The sequence below is a fragment of the Eucalyptus grandis genome, chromosome 9 (assembly GCF_016545825.1).
Source record: "Eucalyptus grandis isolate ANBG69807.140 chromosome 9, ASM1654582v1, whole genome shotgun sequence".
NCBI lineage: Eukaryota > Viridiplantae > Streptophyta > Magnoliopsida > Myrtales > Myrtaceae > Eucalyptus > Eucalyptus grandis.
The window spans coordinates 25248245-25266882 of record NC_052620.1 but is presented as its reverse complement, the minus strand read 5'-3'; the positions used below and the strand labels follow the sequence as shown (position 1 = coordinate 25266882).

Here is an 18638-nt window from a genome sequence, read left to right as displayed (position 1 = left end):
GGTTCCTGAACAGATTCCCTCTTGAAAATTGATTTTGAAATCGGTATCGCACAGCTGACTGATACTTAGCAAATTGTAGTTGAGTCCTTCCACTAAGGAAACATTACTGATCGTGAGACTTCCAATCTTTACAGTTCCGTATCCCACAATTCTTCATTTGCTGTTTCCTCCAAATGAAACTTTTCCACCGTTAACTTGAACAAGTTTTATGAAGCAATTTGAATCTCCTGTCATATGCCTTGAGCATCCACTATTCAGGTACCATTTAATCTTTCTATTGATAGTGACCTGCATTTAGAAAAGAGATTCAAGCTTTTTTTGGTACCAATATTTTCTTGGGTCCATTGGTGTTAGTATGATATACTGTCTTTGCCCATACCTTCTTAATGGTTTCCAAACCATAGAACATTCTTTTTAAAATGCTCGAACTATTGCACTTAGAACATTTAAGAGCATTGCGACCTACTGGTTTTACAAACACTTTTTGGAAATGATTTTTGAAAGCATTTCTCGTAGGTCTTTGCTTAATTCTTTCTTTTACTTTAGGAAAATCAATTAGAGGAATGGTTTCAGTAGTCATTCCTAAACCTGATTTGTTGAAGTAAGGTCTTTATGCTGAAAGAATTTTATCAAGTTTCTCAAATCCTAGAGAAAATCTTTTAGAAATATTTGAGATGTCATTTTTCAAGAATGCATTTTCTTTTGAAAGATTGTCTTCATTTTCCTTTAAGGTAGAAATGCTTTTGTCTAAACTTTTGACATTTTCTTTCAAAACATTTTTTTGTTGTTTTAGTGCAGAATTTTCTCTTTTAAATTCGGAAATCCTTTTAAGAGAAGTTTTAAGACTACGACACAATTCATTAATGTATCTAGAAACTTTAGTAGGGATTTTCAAATTACTTACCTCGATTTCACTGTTTGAATCTGAGTTTGTCTTGGAGTCTGATTGTGCCATGAGACAAATATTTGCATAATTATCATTGCTTTCTTCACATTCTGTATCACTCCAAGTTTCTGCTTTGAGTGACTTTCGACACTTCTCAGTTTTTCCTTTCTTTTTCCTCAGAATATGACAATTGGGTCTGATGTGTCATTTTTTCTTACATTCAAAGCAGACTACATCTCTATTGGATTCATCATCCTCAACAGACTTACTTTGTTGTTTTTGAAAACTCTATTTCTTTGGATTGAATCTTCTTCCCTTTCTGTTTAGCTTTCTGAATCTTCTTATCATGAGAGCAAGCTCTTCATCATCCATATCGTCTTCAGAATCTGTAACATCATAATCATCATTAGATTTTAATGCAATAGATTTCTTACCTTTAGGATCTTCATATTCGTTGATTCGCTCCACTTCATAAGACTGAAGAGTCCCAACCAACTCATCAACATAGAGTGTCATGATTCTTTGTGTCTCCTTTATTAAGGTCTTTATGTAATTCCAATTCTTGGAGAGTCCACGCAGTAATTTGTTTACTTTTATGTGATTATAAATTGGTTGACCTTGATTTTCAAGACCATTCACTATCTCTGTAAAACGACTAAACATGTTAGTGATAGATTCTCCAGTTTTCATTTTGAATGCTTTGTATTGTCTGAGTAGAATGTTAATTCTGGTTTCTTTCACTCGGTCAGTTCCTTCATAGGTGATGTGTAATCTATCCCAGACTTCTTTAGTTGTAACACAAGAAGATATTTTGTTATATTCAGTAGGTGATAATGCACAATATAAAGAATAAATAGCTTTTGCATCAAGAGCTTGTCTCTTAGTTATCTCTTCTTGAGTCATTTCGCTAGACTCAATAGCTTCTTTTCCTCTTTCTGAGACTGATGCAGCTTTAGAAATGATTCCTTTTTCTACCACGTCTCATTCTAGAGGATCCTTTGATCTTAGAAATGCCTTCATCTTGTTTTTCCATATGTTGTATTCCTTTCCATCAAAATAAGGTGGTCTGGTATTGTTTTGCCCTTCAACCAGTCCTGGAGCCAACATACTAGCAATGGATCTTTAACTCTGAAGTAAAACACTTCAATTTAAGTGAGTACACAAGCTCTGATACCGATTGTGAAAGCTAGTATGAGCACCTAGAGGGGGGTGAATAGGTGCAGAAACAATTTTGCGAGATATGTGCAATACTGATCAACAATAGATTATGAAAAAGGAAATTCTCTCTTGTAAACAAAACGAGTTACGATCAAAGTAAAATAGTGTAGAGAAGAGAATATGAACACAGAGATTATAGTGGTTCGGCTTAATCCAAGCCTACGTCCACTCTTCCACACTGACAGCCCACCGGCTGGATTTCACTATGAACAAAAGAGTTGTTACAGTTAGGCTCTTCCTTGATTCCACAGTGTAGAGACTCTACTACACTTCCTCAAGGTCTTTCAATGATATAGACTCTATTTTGTGTACAAGATTTCGCTTAACAGTTTAATTGACTAAGAACAAGGAGCTTTAGACTTTGGAATTCTTCTATCGTGCACACACTCGAACAACTGGAACGTCTTCCTTATATACTCCTTTATGCCATCATACCCGTTGGCACTTACCAAAGGAATTATTCCAATTTACCCATTGGACAGAATCAATTAAGAAGATCTTCGAGCTATTTAAGGAACATGACGATAGCCTATCAATCATGCTCGTCCATACAATCAGGATCTTGGTTTCCATAAGTAGAACATTTCAAGTATACTTCGCCAATCAACGGATCCACAATTCCCGAATCAATCTTGATTAGAATAATAGATTCCGACATACTATATCCAGCCAAGAGATCTTCTCCAGTCAATAAAGTCAAATTCTTGACGAAACATCCAGTTATGGATAAGTCTTCTTCGACGGACTAGAAAGTGTCAATGAGGATAGACTTTGAGTCTTGAGTCTGGCAATCCGAAGTTCTTCACACTTTGATGGAAGAGTCTGCAAGTCTTTGATTAGACCGATGGAAACGTTTTGTCGCTTTAAAACACTCAAGGAATTTTTCTCCAACAATTGACACATAAATTTGGCTTCACATTTAGTCATTTATTGCATAAGAAAATTAGGGATCCAAATTCTTTACCAAAAAAAAAAAAAAAAATTAGGGATCCAAATTGATCTCTAAAACTATAAATATCAATTTTTACTTTGGACGTTTAGTTCTTGTAAAGCAATGTTCATATGAGCTAGAGTTATTATGCTTGAACTCAAGAAGCCATGAACATGCTCCGAGTTGGCACACGGATTAACAAATCCTCATAACATGCTCGATTATGAATTGTGCACATGAGAATCTGAAACTTGGGGGTCACAATTTCCGCAAAGATGAGGGAAGTCAATCAATTAGAGAAATCTTCTCTCCAGTGAATCTTCCCTCTAGTAAATTTTGGCTAGATACCTACATATGACGACCATGGACATTAACAATGACAGGGTGAGCATCGAGGGCTAGCAGTCTTTAAGAAAAATGTATGATCGGATGTGGTTGGAGGGATTTGTTCTGATTAGCAAATCCACTTTTGATTAGCGGATTGCTTTATGAGTTTGTTGGTCCGTTTTTGGGTAGTATGTGGTTTTGATGTTATATAACAAGGTCCCACATTTTTTAGGGATATGATTTTATAAAAATAAAACTTATATTTAGATATTGACGCATTTTTATTTTTTGAGTGATATTTATCCACATGTTATACAGAATGCAATCTCATAATTTTTAGGGGTAGTGTTGACATCTAAATTTTGGCAATCTAGTCATTTATTTATTGCATAAAAATTAGAGATTAACTTTTAACCCATAAGCAAAAATATTAGAATTAAATTGCATAACATATAATTTTGGGAGCATTTTTTTTATTCTCATTTGCATTAGACCGACTGACGATAGATGAGAGTTAATTTTTCCAATATTCAATGATATGATGGGAGATTTTCATATATTCAAGCAATATATATCGATGGATATTTTTTTAGACATATAAAAGTGAATATTGCTCGTGAGTACATATATTTCGAGGATATATTCAGGAGGTTATACACTAGCAAAATTGATATTCATACATATTGAAAAAGAAAATAAAATATTCCACAAAAATTAAACCGGCTCGCGTACGGACGTGAAAGGGGGCCTCTCTTTTCATCACTTCGGAGAGAGGTACAGAGAGAGAAGACGTGAGAGAGTGGACAGGTGAGAGAGAAAAAAGAAAGAAAGAAAAAACAAAAAAGGGAGTCGTCTTCTTCCCCTGCACCCGCCGTCTGCAACCCAACGCCGGCAGCCTCCTCGCCGCACCACCGCCGCTCCGCCAGCAAGCCGCGCCTCTGCCACCGCTCGTCCCCCGCGACGCCGCCGGAGCTCCCCTTGCCCGCGAGCTCGCGTCACCGCCTCTGCCCGAAGCTGCGACGCCGCTGCTGCCAACCGTCTCCGCCCGCAGCACCGCCAGCGGCCCCGCTCTGCCTCGCCGGGACCCCAACCCCCCTGCAGCGCCTCCGCCCGCCGGTCGCAGCGCCTCCGCCTCGCCTCCAACCCGCTGGTCCGCGACCCTCCTGCTGTCCGTGACCCGTCCGCCTCGCTCGCAGCGCTCCGCCAGCCCGCCCGAGTCAGCCGCCGAGCCCCCTACTGCCGAGTTTCCCTCCGCCAGCCACCGCCGCCCGTCCGTCTCGCTCGCAGCAACCGCCAGCTGCTCGAGCTTTCCCCTTGCCGCGCCAGTTGCCGCTCCTCCACGTCCCTGCTGCAGCACCCGCGACTCCGGCTGCCCCCTCGCCGGAGCTCCGAACGCCGGCGCCCCTTCAAGCCCGTGAACAGCATTCAGCCAGGCCAACGCCCGTGCCACCCCGGCTGTGAGCCACGCCAAGCCTCCATCGTGATTCACGAGTCACCCTTCGCTAAGCCAAATTTGGAAACCAAAACTCGAATTGGGAAAAATCTTGTCTTCTTGGGTTTTCAAATATTCCGTTTCTTTATTTGAAATATTCATTGATGCACATTATTGAAATTTCTGATATGTTATGATATTCGCATTCTAAATTAGAAAATTTTCTAATTTCACAATGTGCATATAATCGATAGTCCAATGACGACTTGCAATTGTACGGAAAAATCGCTAATCCGATCTCACGTTCGAGATATGATTCGTGATTTTGTTTAAAATTGCCCAATCCGAATCCGATCTTATGCGCGAGATACGATTCATCAATTTATTTTGAAAATTAAATGGACATGGATGATATCTTGCCTGATTTGTTGTCGTGCTGTTCTTGATGCCTTTATTTGAATTAAGATTGCTCTTGTAAAAAAAATACCAAAAAAAATAAATTTAGGATGTTAGATTCTCTTTTCATTAATTTAAATTGCACGTTTAATTATTTGACAATTTTAATTTCGAATCATAAAAAAGAGAAGAAAAAAAGAAAAACTAGAATTAGGGCATTCTTTGCACGTCATCTAGTCATTGCATATTAGGATGAGATTGCACGTTTAATTTAATTCTAGATAACAGTTCTAATTTACAATAAGTTTAGATCATTTTTCCTAGATAGATTGCATTTTAGGTTAGGGATTACCAAATTAAGATAACTTTCTAATTTAAAATAGGATTTGGCCTAATCTTATTCCTAATATAAGTTGGATGATATCTTAATCTGGATAGATAATTTTTGCAATTTTCTAATTTCGAATTTCATGTAAAATACCCAAAATTTTTTTCTTAGAATAAATTAATTTCATTCTCTATGATAGATTGCAAGCTTATTAAGAAAACACAAAAATATTATACTTATGTCATATAGTTTAGGTTATATTGCTATGTCATATAACTTCATGTTAGATTAGTAGCATGTATTGCATAAAAACATGATTCTCATTAAATAAGTGAAAACAAAAATTAATTGATTGCGTATTAATTATAAATCATATTTAGGACTGTTGATGTAAATTCTGATTTAACATTGTAGATGCTTTGCTATGAGGTAAGTCCTGTAATTTATTTATTATGTTATTTGGGTGTTAAATTGATGGTTAATGCACCCATATGATTACCTCACACGTTAGGGAAGCAAATTAAAATCAATTCAAGTTGCCTGCAAAATGTTTTTTTCGAAATAAAAGAAAAAAGTACTAAAATGGCGTTAGAGAAATCCAGCGTAATCAAGTTTTCGAATTCACAATCTTTGCTTGTAAATCTCTCGTTACTTTACTTAAATTTCTAATCGATCCACCAAAAACAGATTAGTGGCGACTCCTAATAAAAAAAATCAATCTTATGTTAAGAACTTGAACCTAAGTCACGAATTGATATGGGCTTGGGAGAGCTCGAGCTAAGTTTAGGCTTAGTAATCCATTAGCCAAACCCTAAGTAGCTCAATCGAGATTATGTTGCGACAAATGGTATTTTAAAATAAAATTTATCCTTAGGCATTTACCCAATTTTCTCTTGAGTGAGCGTTATCCACTAATTTCCACGTTCGAACCCTTTTGTGATAATTGAATTTTGGTAACCGCCTTAATGAGAAGCGGTTTGTAAAAGACGAACATTCATAACGTGGGGTAATTATAAGGTCTAACGAAAACCATTTTATTCGGAAATACACCATCGATACATGAAGGGATTGTGTTAGTAGAGTGTGCCGGTAATTCTGTCAAATCTCTATAAATTTCGGATGAACACAAATTCAAACAATGGCCGGAGGTTAGTTTTATTTATGATCATGTTTTTCCGCATATGATTTTAATCAATGCTTGAATTTTGTTCTTCAATGCATGATTAGAATCATTAGTTTATGTCTAACATTTATTGTCTATATTGTTGTCGCAATCAAATTTTTGAGTGAACCACCTAGAGTTTGGCTAATGGATTATTAAGTCTAAACTTAACTCGGGCTCTCCCAAGCCTATACCAATTCGTGATTTAAATTCAAGTTCTTAACATGCAATTGATTTTTCAATTAGAAGTCACCACTAATATATTTTTGGTGGGTTGTAGAAACCCAAGTAAAATAACAAGAAATTTACTTTACTCTTACGAACCGGATATTGTGAGTTCGGGGACTTGGTTACTCTAGATTTCTTTAACACATTTTCGGTACCTTTCTCTTTTATTTTGAAAAATGTTTCGCAAACAGCTTGAGTTGATTTTAATTTAATTTCTTAACATGTGATGCAATCATGCGGGTGCGCAAACCACCAATTTAACACCCAGATAAAACAGTGAATAAATTGCAAAACTGACCTTATAGTAACGAAAGTATCTACAATGTTAAATCAAAATTCACATCGACAGTCCTAAATATGATTTCTAATTAACACGTAATTTCTTCTTATTTTTTTTATGACCAGGGAAGCCCCGTACGCCGCAGACGGCTGAAGTAAACCCTGGGATCCGACGGGAGGACCACCACCCCTGTGGAACAAGTAAGACACCAAGCGTCTCCGCAGCGAGTCGAACCCTTGCCCTCCGAGAAGGGGTCAGTGGGTCCCCCCACGATAGGGAAGACTTGCCAGCAAAGCCACCACGGCCGGTGGTAACACGTAATTTCTTTTTCTTTTCATTTATTCAATGAAAATCATGCAATGCATGCTACTAATTTAGCATAAAATGATATGACATATTAGTATGACCTAAACTATATAAGCATGCAACCTATCCTAAAGCATGAAATGGATTTATTCTAATTTTTTTTTTTTGTATTTTCCATGAAATTTGAAATTAAAGAAATGCAACAATTAAATATACAATCTAAATTAACCAAATGACCTAATTATAATGATGAGCAATTTCTAACTAAATAATCCTAGCAACAATCACTAAATGACGGGCATTTCATGAACCTAATCCTAAATGACAAGCACATGATTTTTTTTTTGTATTTTTTTATATAAAAAATCGTAATTAAAATCCCTAAAAATAAAAATCTAACTAAAGTGAGATATTATCAATTCTAAATGCCTTCTAAACATGCATTTAAAAAAAAAATAACTAACCTATCATGCAATCAATTCTAATCTACATGAAATGCAAATGCAATTTTTTTGTATTTTCAGGATAAACAAAACAATTAAAAGATAAACACCAAATCATCCATGTTCATCAAAAATGTTATCCATCATTCGAATTTAAATTCAAACTTGATTATTTCACTAATAAAATTGATAAATTGATCTTAACTCTTAAAGATCAAGAGATCAATTTTACTCCGCGTGATTAATTATTCCATCTAAAGCCTTATAGATGGAATAAAAAATCGTGTACGGTTGTGAATTAGGCAATAAACCCTAATTGGAAATACACTTATCATTCAAATAAGTATGTAAATTATTGAAGAGCAATAAAATATCCAAATCAAATTTAGATAAGATAATACCTAATTCCGCAAAATAATATTATCAAATTTGAACTCAATGAAATCAACTCAAGGACAACCGGTAATGGTTGGCGGGCGAGATTCGGCGCAATGTGCTTCTCAGTAAAGGATTGCTGCGATGGGAGTGTTCGTACAAGCAAGCAGCGATGGATGTTCACCAACAATGGACTCCCGCGTGAGGAATTATTATACTTCTCAGCAAGACCAAGGAAGCAGCGAAGCTCACGGTGTGGTAACTCTCGCTTGTGAAATCCACACCTCGATAAAATTCGCATGCTTGATGAAAGTCAACAAATCTGCAAGAAAGAAGAATCGTGGATTGGAGTAGCACTAGATTTGCTGGGCTTGGTGGTGACCAAAAGCCCACTAAGACTTCACTGCGGAGGCACTCGTGAATTTGCTGGATCTTACTGAAGGTCACACCAAGTCACGATCTTCGCGGGCCAACCTGCAAATAATTCACCGAAGAGTTCAAAGAATTTGAGCCAGGTTTGGTGACATGTCAACCGGTGCCATGCACGATGAAACACAGCGCTGCAAACGCTGCAAGAGGTGAAAGACAAAAGCTCGGTTGGAGTGGGTGACGCTCGATGGCTTCGAGGCACAGCAAAATTATCGACGTCGGTTCGAGCTGTCGCGGGATGAGGCAGCGGGCTCGATCGTCATCGCAGATAGTTGCAAGGATGTCGTAGGTCGGCGTCACGAGGATCTCCTGGGTTTGTCGTGGGTGCGGCGCGGAGAAAGGCCTAGCTGCCTTTCTTTCTCGTGGCTTTTGTGTTGAGATCGTAGTCTCCTTTTGTGAGTGGACGTCTAATTAAATTGTCAGATCGCACTCACGAGGATGACTACGAACAACACCCGTTTCATCACCCTCTTCAGTCTTCAATACATCTTTGCCGTTCTCTCTATATTGTGTAGCCATGTATTCAATGTGACGAGGCTTTCAAAACTCTATGCGTTTTACTTTTTTATAGACCACCGATTAGGGTTTTTAATTGTCCTAAATCAATATTCACAAAAATTCTTTTTCCAAATGCAATATTCGTTTTGCCGAACGCAATATTTGCTTTTCCACTTGCCCTATCAAAAAATCCATCATATTCTAGAAAATTTTCAAATTTTTATTTTTCACCAGATAATTTCTTATCATTAAATAAAACGGGCTTAGGCCAATTTGCTCGCTTTGTGGGCTTAATCCGGCTTGCCAAGTTAAAGCTCAGAACCATTAATTTGAACCCATCCACCACCGGTCCAATAAATAAATGCAAAACATACAAATTAAAAATAAATGCACCTAAATCTATATGCTATGCAATTAATATTTTTTTTCAGGGATAAAATTAACTCATAATTTTCTATATGATAAATAAATGACCGAATCGCCAAAATTTAGGTGTCAACAATTGTTGAAGCAAGCATCGCCTCTCTCTCTCTCTCTTCGTTGTTCTACATTTATCTAGGACCAATATCTAAGTAGGTAGCTTTTGCTTGTAATGTTCAGAGTCTCTTTTGTGTTAGGTGACATAAGTAGCTAAGAACATTTATCTAGGACCAATATCTAAGTAGGTAGCTTTTGCTTGTAATGTTCAGAGTCTCTTTTGTGTTAGGTGACATAAGTAGCTAAGAACATTTATCTAGGACCAATATCTAAGTAGGTAGCTTTTGCTTGTAATGTTCAGAGTCTCTTTTGTGTTAGGTGGCATAAGTAGCTAAGAACCACATTTCAAAGAGTAGGTATAAATTATAGTTGAGGAATAGGCCACGTTGAGCTCATGTAGAGCACTCCCCTTGTGCTTCGTTGGTGTAAGTATCCCTTAGGGATGCTATCCTTGTTAACTTGAGCAAAGAAGAAAAATAAAGAGTGGTTAAACGGGTGGATTGAGTCGGGTTTGGCTCGGGTCATAAACGGTCCGACCCAAATCGACCTATTTAACCCGCTTTTGACCTATTTATTGTAGTATAAAAATTTTGACCCGTACTCAACTCATACCCAACCCATTTAATTAAACTTAAGAAAGCTTATTTTATACATATATTTTGATATTGCTAATATAGTTTTATATAACACAAATTTAATGAATAATTTTTTTAAATAACTATTTTAAAAATCGAATTTTAATTATTTTTTTAAATTTTTTAAAATTAATTTTAAAATTAAGAATATAATTTTTAATTTTAATTTTCTTTTTTCTTATTTTTTTCTTTGGCTGGCCGCCGACCATGACAATGGCTGGTGAACGGCCACAGCGAGCATCGAGCTCGTCGGGCTCGCCGACGCCAGCAAGCTCAAGGCTCGTCAGATCCGGCAAACTTGAGCTCGCCTGACGCCGGCGAGGCTCGAGCCTTGCTGGATGTAGACGAGGTCCCGCCTTGCCGGATCCGGCAAGCTCGAGCTCACCCGATGACAGCGAGCTTGAGGCTCGCTAGATCGGTGAGGCTTGAGCCTCGCCTGACGTCGGCGAGTTTGAGTCTCACCAGATCGGTAGCGATCAGTGGTGGCAAGGCAGCAATAGGCAATGGAGGTGGCGGCAAATTAGATTCGTGGAAGCCTGGAAGGGTGGAAACGGAAAGGTGGAAATGAAGAGGGAGATTGTTGGGTTCATTTTTAATGAATTGATAAATGGGTTTTAAATGGATACAGATTAGACCCATTTAAGACCCATATATTTCAATCTCTTTATTTTAAAACCCATTATGGGTGCTTTGGAAAATAAGGGTTGACCTATTAACAATTCATTTAAACAAATATGGGTCCATAAATGGGTTGTATACCCATTTTGACACCTCTACCTGTGCCTTAGCATAAGCTCACTTGGCTTGTAAATTATGAGCTAGAGTTATGCCACGCAACTCAACATATAGTTGATGCTTGTGCCTTAGCATCAGCTCGATTGGCTTGTAACTAGTCATCCCTAAAGAGTTCTTGATGAAATGAAGTTTAACTTACCCATAAAAGAGAAAATAAATAACTTCATCTCTTATCTCTAACAAAGAAAAATTCTTTTATTGTTTATCAACTTTTGTTTACCCATTCTACCGACCATTATATGAAATTAGCAATCTTTTTTTTATTTAAGTGTGTTGCGACCTTCCCGGAGGAAGTTAATGGATTGCTAAGCGCAATGCTTAGCACGGACTCTCCCAAGTCCTACGAATTGCAACTTGGTACTCAAATTATTTTACCTATTGGAGCCACCACTAATCGATTTTGGATTGATTAGATACCCAAATAAAATGCGATAGTACATTTTACTTCCACGAACCAAAAATTCTTGGGTACGGGGACTTGGTACCTTTTCTCTTTATTTTGAAAATGTTTTGCATGTAATCTCTACTGCTTTTTATACTGTGCCACCACTAATATGTAAGATATGACCACGCGAGTGCGCAATCAATGAGATAACATCTGATAATCAAAACTATGAATAGATTGTAGAAAAGAATTCAAGAATCTGAACGTACACAACAAAGAAATATATTATTATTCACCATCAAAAGTTACTACATTTGTGATTAAAAAGATGCAGACGGAAGGCATGCATGTTATGCATGATTGTGCATGAAATTCTAACTAATTAACATGCGGTCTATTATGTTTCTTTTCATTTTTTATAAACATGCCTAATTTAACAAAAACAAGGATAAGTCCTAGACTCTTATATTAAAAGGAAATTGACTTATATGCACTAGTCACTAAATGACGAGCAAGAATGATATGCGTGCTATGAGACTAAATAACTTTAAACCTACATGCAATCTACATAATTCTAATGACATTTCATTCGATTGTTTTTTTAATGAAAATTATGGATTATCGTAAATTTATATGTACTCTAATTAACATGTGTTCGCCTAACTAAAAAAAACTTTAAATGAGAAATGCACTCTAAACTCTAGACATGTATGAAACAATGACATGCGATAACAATGCATTAAAATACACATTATAATTAGAAATAATCACATCATTGATGACGAGCTAAATCGGATCAACTAAAGCAAGCCACGCAAAACAATACCGGGATTCAATCTTAGTGTCTAAAGGTCCAAAAGCCAATATGCCTTGGTCAATATAGGGGATAATTGAATAGAACCCAATCGGCTTAAGCTTAATCGTGTATAAAAAATGATGGAGCCAATGCATTATGGAAGGTTAAACAACAACCCATACACCTGCACAAACCAATTAAGGTCAGTCAAAGTAAACCACAAGCAAGGCGAGGACAGCTGATTGGGGAATTCATATAGATATGGGTGAGCAGCCACACTTCCTCAGTGAAGATTTGCTGGAAAAGCCTGCAAGAACAAACGAAAACTCGGCGTGAGTTTACGGAACTATTGGGAGACTCGTCAAGTTACTAGTAGATTTAGAATTTGCTGGAAATTCCACTGGTGTTGCAAGGCTAGCTTGGAAATCTTGATGATTGCGATGGGGCTGAGCGCGACTGATCTAGAATGTTGGGACTGCCGGTAGAGGCTCCAGAGGGTCGAGGAAGTGTACTGGACGAAGTCTGGTGCGGCTCAGGCTTGCTTGGCGCTGCAGCGTCAATGGTTGCATCGACGGCGCTCCATCTCCGATGACCTCTTGTGAATATGTTGAGCATTGTCGAGAGAAGATATCGCGAGAGTGCTTGCTGAATGACACGGAGATGTGAATCTTCATGAGATCCTCTTTTCAGAGCTTAATCCGGACAAGAAATGAAAACACGAAAATAAATAGATTAATAAATAATTTAAATAGCAAAATGGAATTTCACACATTCAAACTGAAAAAAAAATGCTTGACTTAGCTTTATGCTTGTCGTCAATATCCACAAAGTGAGATGAACGCAGGACATCTGCCAACACCATAGCCCAATCGAAGAATTCTCGAGATAGCGGACATGAGATGTCTGAGGGTGTGTGCCTCCTCTTCGTGGGGATTGCCAAATCTTAGCCTTGATTTGTCACAATAAATCTCTCAACTCTCAAGTATGCGTCCCTCACCTTCTTTCACAATCTTTTCCTTTTCTGATTCACTTATATTGCCGCGAACGTGTCCAGATTCACTCACTATCATTTACGATTTCACAGCCAGAATTATTGTCTTATTCTTTCCTTTAATTTCCTCTCCGCTCGATCATTTCATAGACCTTGTGCATGAACGCCCAATATTCGAATGAGTGTCCATTCTTTCCATATTGCCAAACAAATCTCATTGATTCCCCTCATAATTTCAATTTTTCCGAAAGAATCCCAAGCAATCCAGAGGTGTCTACGAAGGAATGAGAATTCACTCCGTCCTCGTCACTCTGAGCTCCTGATCTTTCCATGGTCAGTAGCTGAAAACGTGAGATTGCTTTTCTGATGATTTGCCAAGATCGACTCCTCTTATTATGCGAAAGATGATTCGTGAGACCTGGTGGGGTTGAGCTTTTGGACGTGGGATATTTTGGCCAAAGTTGTGGAGAATATTCCATGAAAATTCTATATTTTTTTCGCTCGACTTATGGTATGACAAAATTGCCCGTGATTTCGTTGCCAACATATTTGTGTCCTCTTGTGCGTTCCGGTAATCTTGGAAAAGCATCCCACGAGTTCCTCCACATGTGCAGGTGGCCGTTAGCTGACTTTTTGAGGACGATGATGCTGATAGCAATGCACCAGACCACCGTAGCTTCTCAGTTTCTTCTGAGTTTGTCTGGACATCCAACGATAATTCTTACGTTGACCGAATAGATGGATAATTTAAGGTATCAGAGGGAAATTGACTTGACGTGCAAATAGAGAGCGCTTTTCCCATTTGTTTATTTCGCTGGTTGTAACTATATATCACGTGATTTAGGTAGCTACATTTTTGTGATTAACAACTGTGATTCCTAAACGAGGTTAAGAGAATATTTTATTCTAGCCAGTTGGCTTATTCTATTTTAGACGATCACTTGCTTCATTTTCTAACATTTGGAGGGTCACTCATCCGTTCTCTGTGAATTCCTACGTATTTGTCTACTTAGGCTGCTCAAGAGTACCCTCCGTCTTCAACACTTCCGATGGCCAATGCACAGCACTCTGCTGATGAACCTCTGCTGCCAAGCCTTGCCGATGGTGAGAACGAGAAGCCATGTCGTTCCACCTTTGCCGCATTCTTCAGACTGGTTCTCGGCGTCGCAATGTGGCTTGTCTTTGGCTTCTGGGTCGTGGTTATGCTCATATCCCCCTTGGACTCTGCCGGGAATATGTACCTCGAGAATTGGACTAAAGTAGCCAGCGGAAGCATTTACGGGATCACAGGTTCATCTTTCTGATGATTTTTCGTGGATCTTGAACTTGGCCTACTAGCAAACATTGTCACCGCATGTTTGGCTCTTAAAAAAACCCCTGCAGGGAGCATATTCTTGGTGTTCAGCGGTCCGGTTCTCCTCATCGCATTTCTTGCCATAGTAAGTCTCAACATTGCCGGAGAGAAGGAGCTCCAATGGTAGTATCGAACCTTCGATCCATGTACCTTTTTGTTGCTGCATTCTTTTTTTGTACAAAAATTCAATCTCTCATTGCTACCGAACATGAGATGTCAGGTATGAGTCTAGAAAACGACCAAGGTTCCGGTTGCGGACATTTCCCGTCCTGGTCAGTGGACCACTCGGAGTAGTCTCGGCAGCTGAGTTCGTTGGGATTTGCCTCTTTGTTTTGTTTGCTTTGTGGGTTGTGTGCGCTTACGCCACAGACATTCTCGACCATTTATGGGAGGGGCTCCAAGCACCTTCCGACGGTAAATGGTAATGTTAATTCACTTAGCTTTTTCCATCGAGGATTAAACAGATGGCCGGTCTATCATTTGACTGCGTGTGTCGAGAATCTCGAGTGTAAATGAGTTATTGGGGCATGCATCTTTTCGATTCTTATTAAACGAGGCCATTCCGCTATGTATTTGATCGTTTTCTGCAGGTTGGAGATCTTGGAACGTTCAGGACTCCACCTTGGTTCCATCGTGATGTACTGCTTGGCGTTTCTCTTCCTCCCAATCACTAGGGGATCTGTTCTTCTTCGTATCATAGACATCCCCTTTGAGCAAGCAACCCGGTATCATATCTGGCTCGGACATCTCACAATGTGCTTTATCACTCTCCACGGGCTATGCTACATAATTATATGGGTGATGCAAGGTGTTCTGCTAGATAAAGTACGCCCCAGAACTCGTGCTTTCGCTGAACTAGTTATCATTCTTCTTCTTCTTTTCCCCTCTCCAGTCAGCTACATCTTTATCTTTCGTTCGGTTTCCTGTTGAAGAAGTTAAGCACCATCTTTGCAAGTCATGACAGAACACAAGATGAGAATGCATGCACAAACTATCTATAGCTCCAATCAAATATCTCTCGGGAATTTGCACAATGTGAACATGTAGCCGCACTTGGTTATGCTGAAGTTCTTGATTCACGAATGACAATGTTTTATTCAGATAGTAGAGTGGACGGATGATGGTATTTCCAATCTACCCGGTGTCATCACTATTTCGGCTGGTCTGCTGATGTGGGTGACATCAATGCCTCCAGTGAGGAAGAAGCAGTTCGAATTATTCTTCTACACACACCAACTCTATGTTGTCTTTGTACTCTTTTTGGCTTTGCACGTTGGAGATTTCATATTTAGTATAGCTGCTGGAGGAATTTTCCTTTTCGTGATCGACCGGTTTCTGAGATTCTGCCAATCACGAAGGACTGTGGACGTAATTTCTGTGACGTGCCTCCCTTGTGGAACTGTAGAGTTGGTTTTCTCAAAGCCAGCAAGTACTGATAATTCTGGTTTTCTTTCTTTCATCTGTGGATCTTTCATAAATTGCTTGTACACCCTTTCCAAAAATCAAGTTTTTTAGTTGCTTTCCGCTGGCAATGCAGATCTGAGGTACAATGCACTGAGCTTCATCTTCCTTCAGATCAGGGAATTGTCCTGGCTTCAATGGCATCCTTTCAGTGTTTCTTCTAGTCCTTCGGCAGGGGATAATCGTATCTCCGTTCTCGTGAAGGCCGTAGGGGAATGGACAGACAAATTGAAGAGCAATGTATCCCATATGTACGGTGCAGAAGGAGAAAGAGCGCTGCCCAACCAATCTTGTTCCAAAATAAAGGCCTCTATAGAAGGCCCTTACGGGCACGAATTACCTTACCATCTGACGTAAGTGTTATTATTTGGCTGGACACGTCTTCCATAACGATGGCAAAAAGCAGTAGAGCATGAATCATACTACTAGTGATGAGTAAAACTAGGCAAATTTGGACCCTTCTCGTCTGAAGTAGCATATTCAATCCTTAAATGAGTGTTTCAAAATAAGTATCTAAAGTTTGGGCCAATTGAGTTTGATTTTTCACCATCGGGACCACACATTCATCACTTTATGACTATTTTCACCCGCTTTTCAGCAGATTCTTACTTGAACAATTTTCTCTGGTAGATATGAAAACCTCATTCTAGTAGCCGGTGGCAGTGGGATCGCCCCCTTTTTGGCCATCTTGGGTGACATGCTCCATCTCAAAAAGCAAGGGAAACCATGCTTACCAAAGAATGTCATTGTCATTTGGGCCATCAAAAAGTCCGATGAGCTTCATCTACTTTCCACTGCGGATATGGACTTGATCTGCCCTAACCTTTCAGATAGACTTAATCTTGAAGTTTGTGTTTATGTCACTCGGGAATCAGATCCTCCATTGGTAAATTTGACTTGTGCCTTCGACACACAATTTACCTCAGACCAGTGAAGTTTTCTCTACTATTCCAGTTTAATTTTACAATCTGATAGAGTTAAGTGTGGTTATGATGCAGGAGGAAGGTAACAACAGCGAGGGCTTTACCTGTTCCGTGTCTTCTCTATTAAGGGGAAGAGGCATGTCCGTTCTAGTTGGGACGGGAAACAGTATTTGGTCTGGACTTTATATCATCTCATCCGTGATCGGGTTTACTGTATTGATGGCCCTGCTGGACATCTTCTACATAAATCCTTTTAACATAGTCACATGGTGGTACAGAGGCCTCCTGTTTGTAGTGTGCATGCTTGCCAGTGTAATCCTATTTGGAGGCCCTGTCATCTATTTCTGGCATCGCTGGGAAAAAACAGTTCTTGCTGCAGAGGAAGCTGAGGATGCTGAGAAGGACAACAGGCCGCAGCAGAGTGAGAGTGTCCACACAAACATAATGCAGGACAACTTCGCCCCAGAATATCGCTCTGTTTCAAGGAGTATACATTACGGAGCTAGACCGAACTTTGAAGGTATTCTTTGCCATGTCATTCGGGAGATGTTCTTTGCTTGTTTCGAGTCGAGTGATCTCATTAGTAGTTAAAGAACCGAGTACTGTTGATGCTTATGCTGGACCAATGGGATCCCGTGCATTAATATTTTTCCTATTACTCTCCGCAGAAATCTTTAAATCAGTGTCCGAGCGCTGGGGCAATGTTGATATTGGCGTGATCGTGTGCGGTCCTATGACTCTTCAGTCGAGTGTTGCCAAACAATGCAGGTCGCAGAACTTGAGGAGGGGGTCGCTTGGCCCAGTCTTCCATTTCAACAGCCATAGTTTTGATCTGTAGTTGACTTTGTTGCATCTACCTCGCCCGTGCCAAACTCGGCAGATCCAATCGGGAGGATCGATAAAAGCCTATGCTAGTAATGCAAGGTACTGCAGACAACGAATGTCATCCTGACTATTAAGGGTGTGCAACGAGGACCGCCTGGACCAGACCGGACCGATCGATTTTGGGCGGTCCGGTTCCCGGTTTCAAGATGGGAATCGCACTGACCGGATCAAACCGGCTAATATATATATTAAAAAAAAATTGAGAAAAAACCCTTTGCCCTTTTAGTTTTGCTTTCCCCTCCTTTTCCTTTACCTTCCCCTTTTAGTTTTCGCTTTATGCTTTACCTTCCTTTTCCGATGAACACAAGCTGAGAAGAAGTGAAGAACCACTGAAAAAATCAAAGCTCGAGACTTTAAAAGCTGGGCATTGCAAGTTTTAAAAATTAGGAGAGCATTTTTGCAAATTTTTTTTTTGGGTCCTCAAATAACAAAGTACCGGTTCCACCGGACCGGACTGGACTGGTCGGTCAGTCCGGTTCTTAGTCTTAGAATTTGGGAGCTAGACTGGGAACCGATCAGTCTCATAGGCCATAATCTTCGCGTGCACGACTCTAACAACAATCATGACCATTGAATACACAAGTTGAGGTAAAGATGAGGGAAATATGTTTCGAAGTGGATCAATTTCTCCATGAGACGCATCTCTTGTTCAAGGTACAGAAAGTTCACACCAACTTCGCGATTCCTTCTACGTAAA

The 18638-nt window shown here is 39.3% G+C and overlaps 1 protein-coding gene across 3 annotated transcripts; it reads left to right on the top strand.

Moving 5' to 3' along the window:
• The first annotated feature begins 14237 nt into the window (after positions 1-14237).
• LOC104418726 (ferric reduction oxidase 6) lies at positions 14238-18093 on the top strand. 3 transcript variants are annotated; one of them, XM_039301796.1, is made up of 9 exons: positions 14238-14608; positions 14702-14795; positions 14893-15093; positions 15263-15497; positions 15774-16116; positions 16210-16486; positions 16764-17019; positions 17132-17576; positions 17725-18093. In XM_039301796.1, the coding sequence occupies exons 1-9, from the start codon at positions 14368-14370 to the stop codon at positions 17892-17894; spliced, it is 2262 nt and encodes a 753-aa protein (XP_039157730.1). In that variant the 5' UTR covers positions 14238-14367; the 3' UTR covers positions 17895-18093. The 3 variants fall into 3 exon arrangements, with proteins under 3 accessions (XP_039157730.1, XP_010028458.1, XP_039157731.1); XM_010030156.3 differs by having other exon boundaries at positions 15774-16101; positions 17725-18091; XM_039301797.1 differs by lacking the exon at positions 14893-15093.
• Positions 18094-18638: the final 545 nt, after the last annotated feature.

Coding starts and splice junctions, on each gene's coding strand:
- LOC104418726 (XM_039301796.1), top strand. CDS start 14,368: ATGGCCAATGCACAGCACTCTGCTGATGAACCTCTGCTGCCAAGCCTT. Junction 14,796..14,892: donor GGAGAGAAGGAGCTCCAATG/GTAGTATCGAAC, acceptor ATGAGATGTCAG/GTATGAGTCTAGAAAACGAC. Junction 16,117..16,209: donor AGCAAGTACTGATAATTCTG/GTTTTCTTTCTT, acceptor CTGGCAATGCAG/ATCTGAGGTACAATGCACTG.